General features: G+C 39.4%; 1 protein-coding gene across 6 annotated transcripts in view; it reads left to right on the plus strand.

The window, feature by feature from the left end:
* The window catches only part of BORA (BORA aurora kinase A activator), a 47,240-nt gene that overhangs the window by 18,938 nt on the left and 11,391 nt on the right, over positions 1-16,911 (plus strand). For 5 of the 6 annotated variants that reach the window (XM_073346639.1, XM_073346672.1, XM_073346664.1 and 2 more), the window contains 6 exons: positions 6,374-6,455; positions 7,395-7,460; positions 8,222-8,278; positions 10,946-11,169; positions 14,207-14,360; positions 15,746-16,353. In XM_073346639.1, the coding sequence (XP_073202740.1) occupies positions 6,374-6,455; positions 7,395-7,460; positions 8,222-8,278; positions 10,946-11,169; positions 14,207-14,360; positions 15,746-16,353 (1,191 nt within the window). The remainder of the gene's footprint in view (positions 1-6,373; positions 6,456-7,394; positions 7,461-8,221; positions 8,279-10,945; positions 11,170-14,206; positions 14,361-15,745; positions 16,354-16,911) is intronic. The other variant, XM_073346656.1, reaches the window with a different exon arrangement.

Below are 16,911 nucleotides of genomic sequence, written 5' to 3' on the forward strand. Positions count from 1 at the left end.
AAGTAAAAACAGGGGCTTTGTCACTCAGAAAATTTGCCATGGAATGCATCTGTTGCTATGGAATTGGGTTCCAGTCTAAGCTTTTATTTAAAAAAAATGAAATCTAGCCCTTCCGATGGAATTACCTTTGAAACATAAATTGTGTAAGCTTGTGGACTGTGGTCTTGCTGAGTTGAAGAGCCTCAAACAATAGCTTTGTTGGTTGGGTGTTTGACATTAGTGGTTAGTTTTTGTTAGTAATGGTTGATTCTTCTTTGAATTATTGTTCACACATTTCGCTTATGGTACACATTCCCCTCATTTGTTTGAGATAGGAGTCTGTTGTGGCTGTGAATGCACCCTGAATGTTCTTGTGTCTCTCGCTGAGGGTATAAAGGATGGAGCAAACCAATTGCCATTCAGTTCCTTCTCAACACCTCCAGTTTTGAGATTGAACTGCTTGCTGTCCATTCTTCACAGGCTGCTGGCTCTCTTTTTCCCTGTGTATATATTTCTATCCCAGCTAGTTTAGTTGTTTGCTCACTGGCAAAGGGTTTTTTATAGCCTTCTCTTTTAACCAGAAAATTTATATAATTAATATGCATATAAAATATATATTTTCCCCCTGATACTGGAATTTAAGGATGGCTAATTCTAATCCCTGGATTCAAATACTGCCCCTCATGTGAGGGCTTTAGGCCCATTAATGGCTGGCACACTAGATGTCATTTTTATTTTTGTTTTTACTTGGGGGGAATTGCACATCCCTAGCAAATATGCAATATATAAGTTCTTTTTTAAAAGGATGTTAAAATCCAAAAAAGTTTGTTTCTAAATGTTTTTTAATGGATTAAATCAATGAGACTGGCTTCAGACCTTGGTGCATCTGAACCACTGTACATGACATGCCTGTTTCCAGAAGTGCTGCTGACAGCATGGGGCCTACACCACCGGAGTCCCATCAAACAAGACCAGCTCCAAGCTGAAGAAAATCTGATAAACTTTTTTTTAAAGAAAATTCAGTTTGGAGACAGTTAGAGGTAGATCTCTAATAAATCTCCTCTCTGGAAGAGAGCGTCTTCCTTGCACCATTCGAGGTGCAGAGACTTTGCAGGCTGAATTCATGAAGAATACCTTATCCTACTTTGTATGGGTCATGCAGGGAATCTAAAAACTCATCCTATGATTAGATTCTATGGCAAATACCATTCTGGACATGGACCATGACTTTCTATCCCAGGGCTGCCAGGACTTTATCTTAAATACATATGTGGTCATACTGGAATCCTTGGGGGCCATATAGGCTGGAACATCATCCAGGAAGATCACCTTCTTATGAGAGATCTTCCTCTGTCTCGGCTGCTCTGATGTAGCAATCCTCTCAATCTGCTCAAACTGAGGAACCCAGTGAGTAGCATCCACCAAATTCAGCTGACATACTGGGACCTACCATTTTTTTCCTTATCTCTGACTGAGGCTGTAGACCCACCTATCACATGATATACGGACAATTTTAAAGGGTTTCAGGACCTTCTTGCAAGGGTAGCTGGCTCTTTACAGAAACCTGTTGAGGAGGTGCAGTAATCCACCACTAATTAACATTCTTCAGTCCTCTATCTGAGAGAAAATAGCACTCCCAATTAATGAGGCTGTAATGGACCTAGTAAGAATAAGATTCCTTCTGCAGAAGTCCTTGGCATTTCTCACCCGCTTTTTTGGGATGCATGTCCCTTCCCCGGGGGCTCTGTTTTTCTGTTCACATCCTGTACCAGGGTCACTAGTGGTTACACCCACAAATGGGAAATTGAGAACATAAAATACACAACAACAAAAGAAAGTAAACTAAAAAAAATCTAGCTTTAGTCAGTCTTAAATTGCATTTATCAGCTATCTTGCAATTTGTAATTGAAATTACCAGGCCCTGTTGGCCAGATATGATTTTTTGAATTGAAAAGATCTTGATGTTTGTAGGTAAGCTCCCTCCGGATGTTATGGAAGAATTTTCTTCCCTGGTGACTGAAGGTCAGTTAATGGCCAGGACTCATCTGAAAGCTGAACTTGACGCAATAGATGTGCCTTAAGATGCATGACCATAGCAGTGGTAATGAGAAGAGCCTCGTGGCTTCAAAAGTCTGGCTTCCCACTGGAGGTTCAGCCTGCTATAGGGAATCTGCTTTGAGGAGCAGGACTTAATTAAAGCCCTTCGTACTCCCCTAAGGTCTATACTCAGGTCCTTAAGAGGAAGCATGTGAGACAATAGTTACTCTTCATGGATATGTGTACCATTACTTCCATTTTTTTCATCAGAAACCTTCAGAACCATCTAACAAGAGGCAGCATTTCCATAAAGAGACTATTCTCCATGTTTGTCACTGCACGTTTGTAACGGTCTACATTGGCCTGAATCACTTGTTTTGACAAGTTAGTAGAGGAACATGATATTGCTTCCAAAGACCCAGAACTTTCTACTCCTACTTTCATCAACAATTTGAGTTCCTTCAGGCACATGTGGCCTTCTGTATTTTCAGACCAATGGGTACTAGAGACAGTTACACAGGATATCAAGTTCCACACTGTGCCTACCTTTGGTCTTCTTGAGGGACATATCTCACAAGGGACTGTTACAGCAGGAAGCCCTCTCACTTCTATCTCTCGGACCAGTAGAAAGAGTTCCGTCTCAATACCAAGAAAAGGGACTCTATTTCAAATACTACTTCATTCCAGAAAAGAAGAGAGGATGGCATCCCATCTTAGATTTATGAAAATTAAACATCTTAATTCACAAAATAAAGTGCAGGATGACCATGCTAGCTTCCATAATTTCCCCTCTAAATCCTGGGGACTTGATTTTTATCCCTTGACTCACATGACATGAACTTCTGTATTTCAATAATTCCACTCATATGAAGTACTTAAGATTCCTAGTGGTCAGGAACACTTTCATAATTGTGTTTTCACCCTTTGGATGCTCTGCAGTGCTGAGAGTTTTTACAAAAGTGTTGGCAGTGGTTCCAGTGCACTTAAGAAATATAATAGTCAACCCATACCTAGACAAGTGGTTAGTTTGAAAAAAAACTTTTAAGGTGAGAGATGCTATTCATTGTGTTCTTGAGCCGTTAACCACTCTTGGCCCAAAATTCAGCATGGAGAAATGCAAGTTAATACCAATTCCAAGAGTGGAGCTCATATGACCAATCCTAGACTCCATAAAGGCCACAGTGTCTACCTCAAGATAGGTTCGAGAACATGTCTGCCTCAATAGCTCTGGATAAAATTGAATCCAAACATCACAGTAAGGGCATGTCCTGTGCTGCTTGGACATATTGGACAAAGGCTTGTGTGCTTTTGTAACGTTCAAGAAGACAATCAGTCCAAATTATGATTGGCATTACAACAACCATGTTTACATAACCAGAGAAAGGGGTGCGGGGGGAAATCTCCTCCATTATGCCAAGAGGCAATCAGGTTATGGAACTGGTGTATCAGACATTGAATCTCCCTCTTGGCAGGCAACTCTCCCATCACGTGTAGGAGATCAAGGACTTGGTCCTTTGCAACATCCTCTTGGGATGGGGTTATCCTCTAGTAGACAGATTTGCAACAGATAGAAGCAACAAGTATCCCCTCTTGAACTGAAGTCCTGACATCACCTCAGGCTCACTTTCAGGTATCTTTCCCATTTTTGTGGTTGTGGACTATAATTTATGCATACCCACAAGTTCTGTTGATCCCAACAGTCTGATGCAAGATCCAGCAGGACTCAGCGAAAATTATCTTAATTGCATCAGCATGGCTGAGATGATTTTGGTACCCCAGCATACTGAATCTTTTAGTCTACCAACCAAAGACATTATCTCTAATTCCATACTGGCTGATGCAACACGAAGGAACTGGACCTAGAGTATCTCCATTTCATCACCTGTCTGCTGGATGGAGGTTAGACTTAGAAAAGTCCTGTTGTACATCTGCTTTAAAACACACACACACACACACACACACACACACACACACACACACACAAAATCCCAACAACATATTAAACTGTGGAAAAGATTCTACAAGTTCAACCTACTCATCAAAATGGAAGAGATTTTTCCTCTTGGTAGCAGAAGAGATCTCTAATTCCACAGGATGCTGATTCATGATGTTTTATAATACATACTTGACCTAAAACATCTTTCAATAAGCTTCATCAGTGTTCACCTCTGTGCATCCCTCTCCTGTAGAGGGGGAGACAATTTTTTCTCACATGAGTATTATAAGGTTTGTGATTGATCTTATCAGGGTATTTTCCAACAAAGAATCCCTCTATAGGGGACCTTAATTAGGTCTTATCTGTCCTAATGCGCCCCCCTTTTAAGTCCAAGGCAGTTTGTTATTACATCTGTCCACGAAAATGGCACCTTTGAATGTGATTAGTTGTGATTGAATGTGAAGAGTTGGTAAAATCCACACCTTGATGGTGGACTCACCTTATACAGTTTTCTATCCAGATGAAATATCCCTCAGGATGCATCCCAAGTTTCTTCCTGAAATTACTATGAATTTTCATCTGAACCAAGAGATTCACCTGCCCGCATTTTGCCCCCTAGGCTATGCTCTTCTAAGAGAGGCTGTGTTTCATATTTGGATGTCTGAGAGCATTGGCATTCTACTAGCAAAATATTAAACCTTTTCAGAGATCTACTCCAAAATGATTTATGGCAGTAGCAGGAATGGTGAAAGACCTGTTTTGCCACAAAGGCCAGTACGTCTCTCAGCCCGCGCCGCTTCCAGCAGCTCCCATTGGTCTGGAGCCGCGAACTGCAGCCACTGGGAGCCGCGAACTGCTGCCACTGGGAGCCGTGATCGGCTGAACTTGCAGACGCGGCAGGTAAACAAACCAGCCCAGCCTGCCAAGGGCTTTCCCTGCACAAGTGGCGGAACAAGGTTGGGAACCACTGATCTAGATAGATATCTGACTTTTATGAGGTGGCTAAAGTAGATCCTCCTACTTTCTTTCAACTTCCGCAGCATCTTTGAAAAATGTTTGTTTTGGACATATGTAAAGCAACTACCAGAATATCTGTTCACACATTTGTGAAGCACTATTCTGTCGCTGAAGCCTCGAGATCTGATAACTACAGTTGGGAAAGCTCTATTCCAATCTTTATGTTCCTAAACTCCGAGCTCCCACCCCCATTGCTTTGATTCATTGCTTGTGAGTCGATATAAGTTGAATAAAGTGATCACTCTATCACTTTAGATAAGCTATTACCAGCAGGAGAGTGGGGTGGGAGGAGGTATTTTTTCATGCTTTGTGTGTATATAAAAAGATCTTCTACACTTTCCACAGTGTGCATCCGATGAAGTGAGCTGTAGCTCACGAAAGCTTATGCTCAAATAAATTGGTTAGTCTCTAAGGTGCCACAAGTACTCCTTTTCTTTTTGTGAATACAGACTAACACGGCTGTTACTCTGAAACCTGTGCACTGTTAATGGAATATACGGTCAGCACTTCTCAAAGAAGTCCATTTACTCCAGTTTTCCTTTTGACTGTGTTTTGGGTCTTGCTAGTATTGGTTAGGGTGGGAGAATTTCTCCCTTTTTTATCCAGGTTTTTATAATGACCTCCATCACCTTTTATATCTGAGCATTTCCAAAATCCAAACCTAACAGTGATGATTTGAGTGTCAAGTACTGTTAACTTTTAGCAGGAACCTGTCATAAATATGCTTATTTCTATGATCCTAAATGTCTTCCAAGGTGCCAAAAGCCCCAACAGTCACCACATATTCATCTTCAATAACAACTTCAATTTCCTCTTGATTGCTTCTACAAAGCGTCCGAATTGTCAGTACAAAACTGTGGTGTACTGAAAATGTGATTTCCATTCTGCTGCACTATATTGCCTCAGAACTTAGTTCCAGCTTGCTGTAAAGTACATGGGACCTCTTAAAATCTAATCACTCTGCTGGAGTAATGAGACATGTTTGAGACACCAGCACTGAGTATGTTAATACAGATGTGTGAAGAAAGCTTTGTCAAAGCTAACATGGTATACCTATCAGTATACTTGTGGAATTCGAAAAAGATGGGGCGCTTCAAAATGTTAACCTTTTTCTTAACAATGGATGGCTTTTTAAAATATCTTCCAGCCACACTAATTTGAACTGAAATTGTGTTGTTTTGGGCTGTATCTCAGAGAGGGAATTTGAAAATAAGTGGCTGAAGAAATCTGATAGAAAGCTATCAGCTGTTCCAAGGTGAATTTTGATTAATCTTGGCTATGTTAAACATGCCCGTAAGAATCAAAACTCAAGATTTTACAACTAGTTGCTTGCAAATACATATTTATAGAATTAAGTAGATAGTCTTAATGTTTGGGAGTATCTAATTATGTTTTTTCCTCTAGTTTTTCACCAAAAGTCTTATCGTTCCCTCTCCTTGGACTGATCATGAAGGGAAGCAAGTTTCCCAGTTTCATTCCACTAAATGTAAGTTGTGTATGTTTCTAAAGGTGTCTTTTAGTAGCTTAAATTTAGAAATCAGCTGTTTTGCATGTTTAATATGTATATGTTTAACTTTTTTAAGTTATAGACAGCGTGACTAGATGGGAACACTCACTTAAGTGGGGCCAGGATTTTGCCTAAAAAGTTAGGCTTCATGTTTTTTTTCAGTTCCTGTGAACTTCATCCTAGCTCTGATCTCATGATAATACTTTGTCTCAATTATATTCTCATTACCTAAATTTCACTGTAATAATCGGAATTACCTTTTTGCTTCTTTCTCCCTTTCACAAAACAAGCATAATTATATTGACTAGGAAAATTGAACAGACTCTTACATTTTATTGAACACACCAAATTTTTTAGAATTGAGTAATTTAAAAAAATGATCAAAACGTATAGTTTTGATTTTTTTAGTATAACATAATCCAAAATAAATTTCAAAACCATCAATTTGAAAAGAAAAATTGAAGCTTTTCATTCCCAAAATGTCATGAATGGCCTTTTAACACTATAATAACTTTTTCACTTGTGTCCCCTTCCCCCCCAAAAAATAACAGTATGTTGGCAATATCAACATAATTTGACAAGCTTTTAGATTTCAATTGAATTGCGTTTTCTGATGGAAAACTCTTACAACGTAAGCTGGTCAGAAAAACTGATATAACCTCTCTCTGGCTTCTCTGACACTTGTCTCTCTAGGTTTGTTTTTTTTACTCAGTCCCAAACTTAGTTGCAAAAATCATGTTCTAGTTTTATTCTCTGAAAATATTTTGGTTTGATGTAAACTAAAGTATTACAATATTTTATTGTAGCTAACTATTTTTGAGAAGTTCCTCAATACAATCGGATTAACTGTTATGTTTCAGAATGGTAAAAAGCTTTAATTTAAGTTTTAACTGAATTTATCTAAATGATGCTTTACAGGTATAGATTTAAATAACATTTCACCGATTGGAAGACAGCTAACTGTGCAACCTGGAAAAAGCAATGGTTGGTATAAAACAGTATCAAGTGACAAAATGAACATGCACTCAAAGGAATATAAGAAGTTTTTATTTAAGCTAACTGAACTCCTTTTTAAAAACAAGTTTGTTAGGCTTCAATACTGCCAGGGTGCTTGAGCACTTACCTATCTTTAAGCACATGAGTAGCCTCATTTAATGGGACGACTTAGTGCTTAAAGTTAGGCATGTATTTAGGCCCCAATTCAGCAAGGTATTTATGTTACTGTTTGTCTAGGAATAAATGTGTTCTACATGTGACTACATGTAGTATTACACGTAAAGTTCTGTTTATGCTTTGAAGCCCAAATTGCATACTAACTTAATTACATTATAATATAAAGATTCTTTGACATCCTCTCCCCTCCATTTTGTACGAGGTCACAGAAACTATTTTCTGAAACCTGTACATAAACACACAATTTTCAGGGTATTACATTGATTTTTCTTGCTTGAATTTTTTTTTTTTTAAATGCCTTTCCCCCAGCTAAGGTGTGGCTGGATATGGTGCCATCTGGAGAGCTTGTGTGTAACAACCCTTTTCACTTATCCCTGAGCCTGATTTGCTCCATACACGGTAGCCAATTCAGGACCCCAGGCCTATAAGTTTTTCCCTTTTCCTCATGGCAACACATTGTGTTTCACTAATTTAACTAGCTATGTGTTAAATACAATTTAAAGTTAAACTTTTTACTTGCACTAGTTGACTAAGTTACTGTAGGCTAATTTCATTGTTTTTATTCATTGCAGCTGCTTGTCAGACAGTATTGTCTTTGCCTGTGGATTTTAACTTAGAAAAAATATTAGGTATGTCGTGTACTTTATGTATGAATGTCTAAATTGAAAATCTATTTTGCATGCTGATTAGGAATGGAGATACAATGCACTGGAAACCTAGTGTGATTCAAAATTGAGTATTCATAGAATTGCCCAAAGTACAAATGTTGTTTTGGACAGATAACAGCTCCTTGTCCTGTGGAGCTCCTGCTCTAATTTAGACATGGCTCAGCAAGGGAGGACAAGAAACAAAAGGTGGAGGGATGGTGAATGGTAGGACAATGATGAGTGTACATAAACATTGTATTGCTATATTTTAAAAGATAGTATGTTAAAGTATTGGCCAGCGTTCATAATGTAGACTGGCTTGGAAGTTAGCTATGGAAGCCTAATAGTCTCAATTGCTAGATTGGGTTTGCATGACCATTTTGCAGGAATTTAAAAACTGCATACAGTAACCTCATGTTTATCATTGGTATAATGGAAGACCACAGGTCTTGAATCAAAAGAAAATATCCATGCTTTCCTAGGCTACACAGACTAGGAAGACTGTGCATACTATCTGCACTGCACACTGACCTATCTAAAGGAAATGTTTGCTTTTTGTGAAATACTTAAAAAGCAGGAGTTATGTAACAGAACTTGGGTAGGAAGAGCTCAATAAGGTATTCTAGACCAGTCCATCTTATTCCCTTTACCTCTAGTTGGGGCCACATAATTCACGAGTTACTACTTCCTGGTCACATCCACTGTGTGACTGACACAAACAGCTCATAGGGAAAAAGTAAGTGAGAAACAGCACAACAAAAAAATGCAATTCAACCTCATCCCAGCATCCTGATTTTTACAGATGGAGTGCTTTTACCAAGAATAGTTCTTTGAGTGCTTGTTCACGTTGATTCCAATCAGGTGTGCATGCACAGACACCTCAGGCGAGAGTCTGGGAGGCCATTATTTGGCATGGGCTTGTGGCATACGCTGCAAGACTTAAAGCCTTGCGGCATGCCCCAGAGCTCAAGAAGGGGTAAGGGGACCGGGAAAGATCCCGCTCACAAACACTTATATTAACTATAACTATACTATCAGCAAACAACTAGAAAACAAGAAGAACAACTAGACTAGATAACTGCACTAAGGGAGGACTTGCAAAGCAAGCGAGCCACAGTTCCAGCGGCCGTGATGGACGGTAAGAAGGAACTGAAGGGGGTCGGGTCGGCAGGGTCGTATATTGAGTGCCAGGAAGGTGCCACCCAGGGGCTCCCCAGCTGACTCGACGGGAACTGCTAGGGGAAAAACTTACCCGTGACCGTGCACGCGGCGTGCACACACCTGATTTGGAATGGACGTGAACAATACATCTTGAAGAACAACAGTTACGAGAAGGTGAGTAACCGTTTTTCCTTCGGCGTTGCTACAAAGCATGACCCAGCCACTGCAAGGAGAGATGGTGCAGGACCCAAGGAGCAGAGGGAGGAGCCAGCTTATAGGTGCAGAATATTTCTTTCAGTCTGTCATCTGGTGGTGGGGCTTTCAACCCATAGCAACACACTGGATGGAATATTTAGAATTTTCAACTTATTACAAATAAAATTACCAGTCTCTATCTCTACCATGGTTTTGTGACTCCATCCCATCGCTGAACTACATTGGTGGATGGGGTGGGACTTACCCTTCTCTTTTGAGAACGGGAGCCTGATAAACCATTTTCTATCTCTGATAGAACTCCACAAAGTGGCTCTTAAATTTTATCTGTCACCACCTCCGCTTTGCACTTCAGTGCTTCTCAAACTTTTACTGGTGACCCCTTTCACATAGCAAGCCTCTGAGTGCAACCCCTTCCCCTTACAAATTAAAAACACTTTTTATATATTTAACACCATTATAAATGCTGGAGGCAAAGCAGGGTTTCGGGTGGAGGCTGACAGTTTGCAACCCCCCCTGGAATAACCTCGCGGACCCCCTGAGGGGTGCCGACCCCCAGTTTGAGAAGCCCTGCACTAGAACATGGTAATAGGGAGGAAAATACTGATTGCATCCTTAATGATACTTCTGTTAGACAGACTTGATTCAGTCTTCCGTTCAGAAGAGTTTCCAGCCTTCTGGCTGGGTACTTCCTGCCTGTACATCTTTTCTTGGGTAAGATGGCCAGAATGTGCATTCCACTGCATACAGGTTGGACAATCAGGGATGGTCTAGATAATACTAAGTCCTGTCATAAGTGCAGGGGACTGGACTAGATGACCTCTCGAGGTCCCTTCCAGTCCTATGATTCTATGGGAGTTCTGTAAGCATGATCATTTGGAATGGCAGCTGTCCGAAAAGCCTTGTCTACACAAGCAGAATAGTTTAACAGAAACTATTCAACATTGTCATGACTAAACTGGGGTTGATACATTTGGATCAGCTTCCATGTGTGGGAAAAATCACATTACAGCAAATTTTAATAAACCCAGCGTTTATGGGGGGAAAGCCCTGACTTTATATTAACCTTGTTATAACACTGCTTAGTCTAATGCCCACAGCATGGCTAAAATATTATTAACAATTTCAGCAGTTACAGAATTCAGTGGCTGTTTATGACTGTGCAGACGAGGTCCTTGTCCCCTTTGTTCCCCCATACTTTTTCTGTAGACAGGAGAAATAAGACAAGACTGGCTAATTAAACTTGCCAACAAACTTTTTTTCTTTTTTCTTTAGGTGAATATTTTAGAACAGAAGAATTTGCAGACCAGTCTCAGGAAAGCCTAAGCTCCTCATCACTGAGAAGAAAGCTGTTTTTAGATGAGAATGGAAGTGTATCTGAGTGTTTGTCTCTTTCTCCACAAAGCCCTTGTAATAATCCACCAGCATCACTTGGAGTGCTATGTTCAATAGATATTTCTCCAGCCCGGTGCAGAAGCCCTGTGGAAACATCTAGTTCAGTAAGAAGCCTTTTCATTTTCTTTGTGTATGTGCTGATTTAGCTGGTACACATGAAATTCTCTGAAGCAGCAAAAACAACAAGGAGTCCAGTGGCACCTTCAAGGCTAACAGATGTATTTGGGCATAAGCTTTCGTGGGTAAAAAACCCACTTCTTCAGATGCAACATTTTTACCCACGAAAGCTTATGCCCAAATAAATCTGTTGGTCTTTAAGGTGCCACCAGACTCCTCGTTGTTTTTGTGGATACAGACTAACAAGGCTACTCCTCTGATTCTAAAGCAGCAGAACCACTTCTGATTGTATCTGATCAGATTTCACCAGCTGAAGTGCCGCTTTTGAATAGTCTACACAACTGAAGTAATTAAAGAGTGGTGTTAATACGCAGGGTCCTGGTCAAATTCCAATTTTGGAACTAAATTGTGCCTAACTAAAACTTCATGTTTTTTAACTTAAAATTTATGCTTTTCTTTCCCTATCAAATTGTTGTTTAGTCCTGATATTCACTGTTGAAGAGCTGCTATTTTCTCTGCCCAATGTATTTGTGTCTGAATGATATTGACGTAACAGAATGAGAGGGAATGATTCGAATATGAATAGCTTGTGAAGTCTCTTTGATCTTTCCATATAGGATGCACTTTACAGAAAGACTTTATTGGCTGAGATCATATTGCAGCCATGCCTTCGTAAACTCATTAAGTTTGCATACCAAAAATATCATCTTAGTCCTTGGCTTGATTAGTACCTGAAACACCATTTGGTGTATATAATTGCTCTAGTTGCTTTCCCTTAAAGTTGATCTGCAAAGAAGAAAGATTTGTGCTCTTTCTTTCTTTCTTTCTTTCTTTCTTTCTTTCTTTCTTTCTTTCTTTCTTTCTTTCTTTCTTTCTTTCTTTCTTTCTTTCTTTCTTTCTTTCTTTCTTTCTTTCTTTCTTTCTTTCTTTCTTTCTTTCTTTCTTTCTTTCTTTCTATTGTATAAATGACCCAGTGTACCTAAAAGGGGGTTGTTCTGTGCTTGTTTTAAAAAAACAAACACTTCAGAAATATTGGGATTGTAAAATCTGGTCTTCCCTGAGTTTGCAGAGAACTTGGTGGTCTGAGTGAGGTTGTGGACTTTCTTTAACCCCTTGAAAGGGAAGTGTTGAATGTTAAAGATCCATTCTCCAAACAATAGTTAACTTTTTGTTAACAAATCCGAATAAAAATCACGTTCCTTCTCAGACAGGGTTTGCTTACTTTCTTGGTGTGTATCCTAAACCTACTAATTCTCTAGTAATCCATAGTATTTCTGGGAAAAGTAGGCAAAACATGATTTTTAATTAAAAAAAAAGAAAAGAAAAGCAGAATGTCTGAGGAAAACTTTACAGATATTTATATGTAGTTAGGGCTTTTGTTTTTTGGGGTTGTTTGTAGCAATTTTCAAGTTTTATGTAGATATATAAAATATAGGTGTATATATAATATAGGGGCTTTCTGCTTATGTATACTGTAATGAGTAATCTCACTGTAATGTTTCCTAGAATGCTTTAACACATAATGCTTCAAACAACATGACTTCAGAGCACCCTAGGGAACCTTAAGTGCACAGCAGCAGGATCTTCATGGACCAGTTAACATGCAGCATGTTTAGTGCACTTTAGAAATCTCTCCCGTGTAGTCTGCATTACTTCTCTGTGTAAACAAGCCTTAGATACAAGTAACCATTTGTGGTGATTTTCTGGTATTCAGTGGATGAACTCCAGTTTCTCTTCCCTCCCCCGCTCATTTGTGTCAAGGGTGTTTATGGAATAAAACCAAAAATCAGAAGCCTTATACATAATAAAGCAAAAAAGGCACTTTTTTTACACTTCAAAGTAGAATAAGTATTTTCCTTGAAAGGATGGTATCGTATTACAGAACTGCTATGTTTACAGTGCTATTTACTCATTTGTGATCTTTGTTCAGAACTCTTAGATCTAGGAATGTAAAATACAGATGCACCTCTGGCATGCTTTAATATACAAGTGAATTGGAAGTGAACTACAAGTGAATTGGAAGTCCATCAATTTCTTGAGCCATCAGTTTCCAACACAAACTCACTTTAAATGAGACCTTCAACCAGCCAGGAGCATATTATACTAAATGAAAACAAGATCACAACTAAGGCATGAATGTCTGAACGTTGTTTTTCTTAGCTCCAACTCACATTTTCTGGTGATGTGCAAATTGCTACTTCCTGCTGAGAATAGATCTAAACAAAAGACTTTTGCTGGCATAGTTATGTTAGTCAGAGATGCTATGTCTGTGGTCTCTGACCATTATAACTGTGTTGGCAAAAACGCTGAGTTATGTACTGTGCTTTTTCCAGTAGAACTTATTTTGTTAGGGGGCTTGAATAAGCTATTTTGGCAAAACCGCAGTTTTGCCAGCAAACTCTGTGTCCACACAATTACTACTTTACCAATACAATATGTGGGTTATACCTATGAAAACAAACTGTTCCTACTGTAGATTTGGCCTGAGATAAGAGCACAGCTTCTTCTGACTCTTTCAGATGAAAGGTCTGTTTTGGTTGACTTCAAAGTTATGTCCTTCAGATAGTGTGGATTCTGTTAAAATATCCAATGGTGTCAGTGTGCAGTCTACTCAATCTGTCACTGCATTGGGGGCAACATTCCATTCTGCTTTGGGGTGTCTGCCATTTGGGAGATAAAACGTTGTAGGCATAACAATAATACAAATACTAAACAGTAATTTGGCTGTTGATTAGGAAAATCCTTATACAGTAGTCTGGCTCCTGTTAGTTCTAATATGATTGATAACATAGTCTTAATTAGTACTCCTCTTTGGAAGCATTGGATTTCCTATGAGGCATCATAAAATCCAACTGGAGAATTTCAAATGGAATATTGCAGCAGTGAAATGCTTGATTGAGAGTGTCAGTGAAGCAGGAATAGAATTATTTTCCCAGTAGCACTGTACTTTCAAGTCTACAAATTTGTACATCAGTCTATAAATTTATATTATGTAAAAGCTAATTCTTACTCTTTGTATTAAAGGGTCAGTTTTCCTCCAGTCCTATTCAGGGAGGTACAAGGGCATACAGTCTGGGAAGCATTACCAGTCCCACGTTTCCAGAGAGGTCCCCTGCAAATATTGCTTCCCCTACTTTTTCTCCAATTGCTTTTCAGATAAGGAAGACACCATTGTCAGGTATGGTTTGACTTTATATACAGTCTCCTTTCATGCAGCTTGTATTTCTTGTGATGAAAAAACGATCCATCTAGAGGCAGGTACTTGACTTGATAGTCCAGTGGTCTCATCTAGTATGGCACATGGCATGTTGAACAGTAAAGTGTCATCAATGTAAATGTATAAAATGTTTACCTGAACAGAATTACTTAGAAAGTGCAAAAAAATAAATTTTTTTAGTGGGAAAAAGTGGAAAAAGGAATCATGAAAACTCATAGTATGAAATAAAGTAAAGGGGAGCAATATGATCTGAGGAGAAGGGTTTTGTTTGAAGTTATGTATCAAAAATAAGATGAGCAGTCAGAATTGTTGTAGGAAAAACTATTTTGATAGGGTTAGTGTCTTACATTTGAGCCCTGATCCCTATAACTAGATTAAGCTGAGATTAAATGAATTCACTAGTTTAGAAACCTAGTGGATGCTTATCCATATCAGACTCCATAATTTGTTGCAATTTGGCAGTATTGGTATTCTGTGTTCTGTAAAATCTTAGTCTGTTTGCATAGCTGATTCAGTCAGAACCTGCTATGAGATACTTCTGCAAAGTTATGTATAAAGTCTGAATAGCTACTTTTCACTTTATGCCTGATTGTATAAAGTTCTGATAATTTTCACCCTCAAAAAGCTTTTGTAGAACTAATGTGTTCTAAGAAATCTACAGTACTTGCCTAGTATGGATTTTAGGTTATTGGACTGGAAGCATTTGGGGGTAAGGGACTGTTCATTTTGACACAATTTGGTACTGCCATTTGAAAACCCGATCCAGGGATCGGCAACCTTTGGGACACGGGGGCCCGCCAGGGTAAGCCCCCTGGCGGGCTAGGCTGGTTTGTTTACCTGCCGCGTCCACAGGTTCGGCTGATCACAGCTCACGCTAGCCATGGTTCGCCGCTCCAGGCCAATGGGGGCTGCAGGAAGCGGCAGCCAGCACATCCCTTGGCCTGGATCGGCGAACCGCAGCCAGAGGGAGCTGCGCTCGGCCGAACCTGTGGACGCGGCAAGTAAACAAACCGGCTCGCAAGGGGGCTTATCTTGGCGGGCTGTGTGCCAAAGATTGCCGATCCCTGACCTGGTCTCTGCAGTAGTAGACCTTTCAGAGAAAGGAAAGCTTTAGATAAGCAGGATTAAAATTTGAAAGTATGATGGCTAAACGTGTGTGTAACAAGTATAACTTTTAAAAATAGTTGTATCAAATGCCTTTAGTGCTAGGAGATGATACTCAAGAGAATCACCGCTTAGTGTGGCTGTAGTTGTTCTAGTGACTTCTGGTCCTAGGATTCAGACTGTTAGCTTTTCCTCCATCTGATATCTAATGAATTGAATTATTCTGTTTTTACTATGGACAGAACAAAGAAAGTTGACTTTTCGTTCTCCGGATGTTCCGTCTGCACCAGTCTCAAACAGAATGACACCCCCAAGTACTAGAAGTCCTTATATAGATGGCTGTTCTCCAATTAAAAATTGCTCTCCTATGAGACTTGGAGCATGCAGAGGGACTGCACAATATCAAACTTCCCTTATTAGGATACCATTTACCCTTGAAAATCACAACGAAGAGGCAGAAGACAAAGAGAATGCCCTACCTGCAGAAGTTCTGTTACCACAGATGGACACTGGAGTAAATTTACAGCAGCAGGATGGTGATACTTTTGCACACGGTACACATCTAGTTGTGGCAACTGTATCTATTTCACCAGATCACTCTGAAGCTTGTGAACAAGGACTGGCATCGTTGCAGGATATAGAAGGTTTAAAAGAAAATAATACTGTTGATATGGTTGATACAGTTGAGGTGTCAGATGAGAACACTTGGGTTAAGGAATGTGTTGGTAATAGCAGTATGCCAATGACCAGCTTCATGACAGGAATTACTTTCAGTATTGAAAGCTCTCACATGTGCATATCACCTCTTGCGGAAAGCAGTGTAATTCCTTGTGACAGCAGTAGTATTCAGGTAAGGGTTTTTGTTTTATTTAAATAATTTAGTAAATTATACCCCAAGTTTAATCTCTCAGTTTTCACATTTGTCCCTCTACCATTCTGGATATACTTTCTGTCAGCTCTTATCTGATGGGGTGTAAACACTGAATTGTGTGACTTAAAGCTTGTTCTATTTGACTGGCAACACAGCAATTCAAGGAAATATTTCTTATGCTACCACAGTAGTAAATGTGGATTAATCCCAAACTACTTGGATTCTGGTTGACCAATTTACTATCTCCTCTTGTTTCTAATGAATCTGCTGCAGTTAACTAAGTTATTACATAATGCAGCCGCCTTTTGCTTTTTAAGTCACAAATAGATTGTCAATTTTATTTAAGCCTGCAATTGTATTATCTTGTAAAATATGCAAGCCACACACATCTAGCCATATCACCTTGTATAGGAGGTCTCCAAAGAAGTCCTGGTTTTTGAAGGTAGTGAAGAAACTATGATGATAGTAGTAGGAACTGTCCTGCTGAAGATGCTGACACCTTAATATTTGAAAAGTTCTCAGTTGTGACCATTAAAT

The sequence above is a fragment of the Lepidochelys kempii genome, chromosome 1 (genome assembly GCF_965140265.1).
Source record: "Lepidochelys kempii isolate rLepKem1 chromosome 1, rLepKem1.hap2, whole genome shotgun sequence".
Lineage (NCBI taxonomy): Eukaryota > Metazoa > Chordata > Testudines > Cheloniidae > Lepidochelys > Lepidochelys kempii.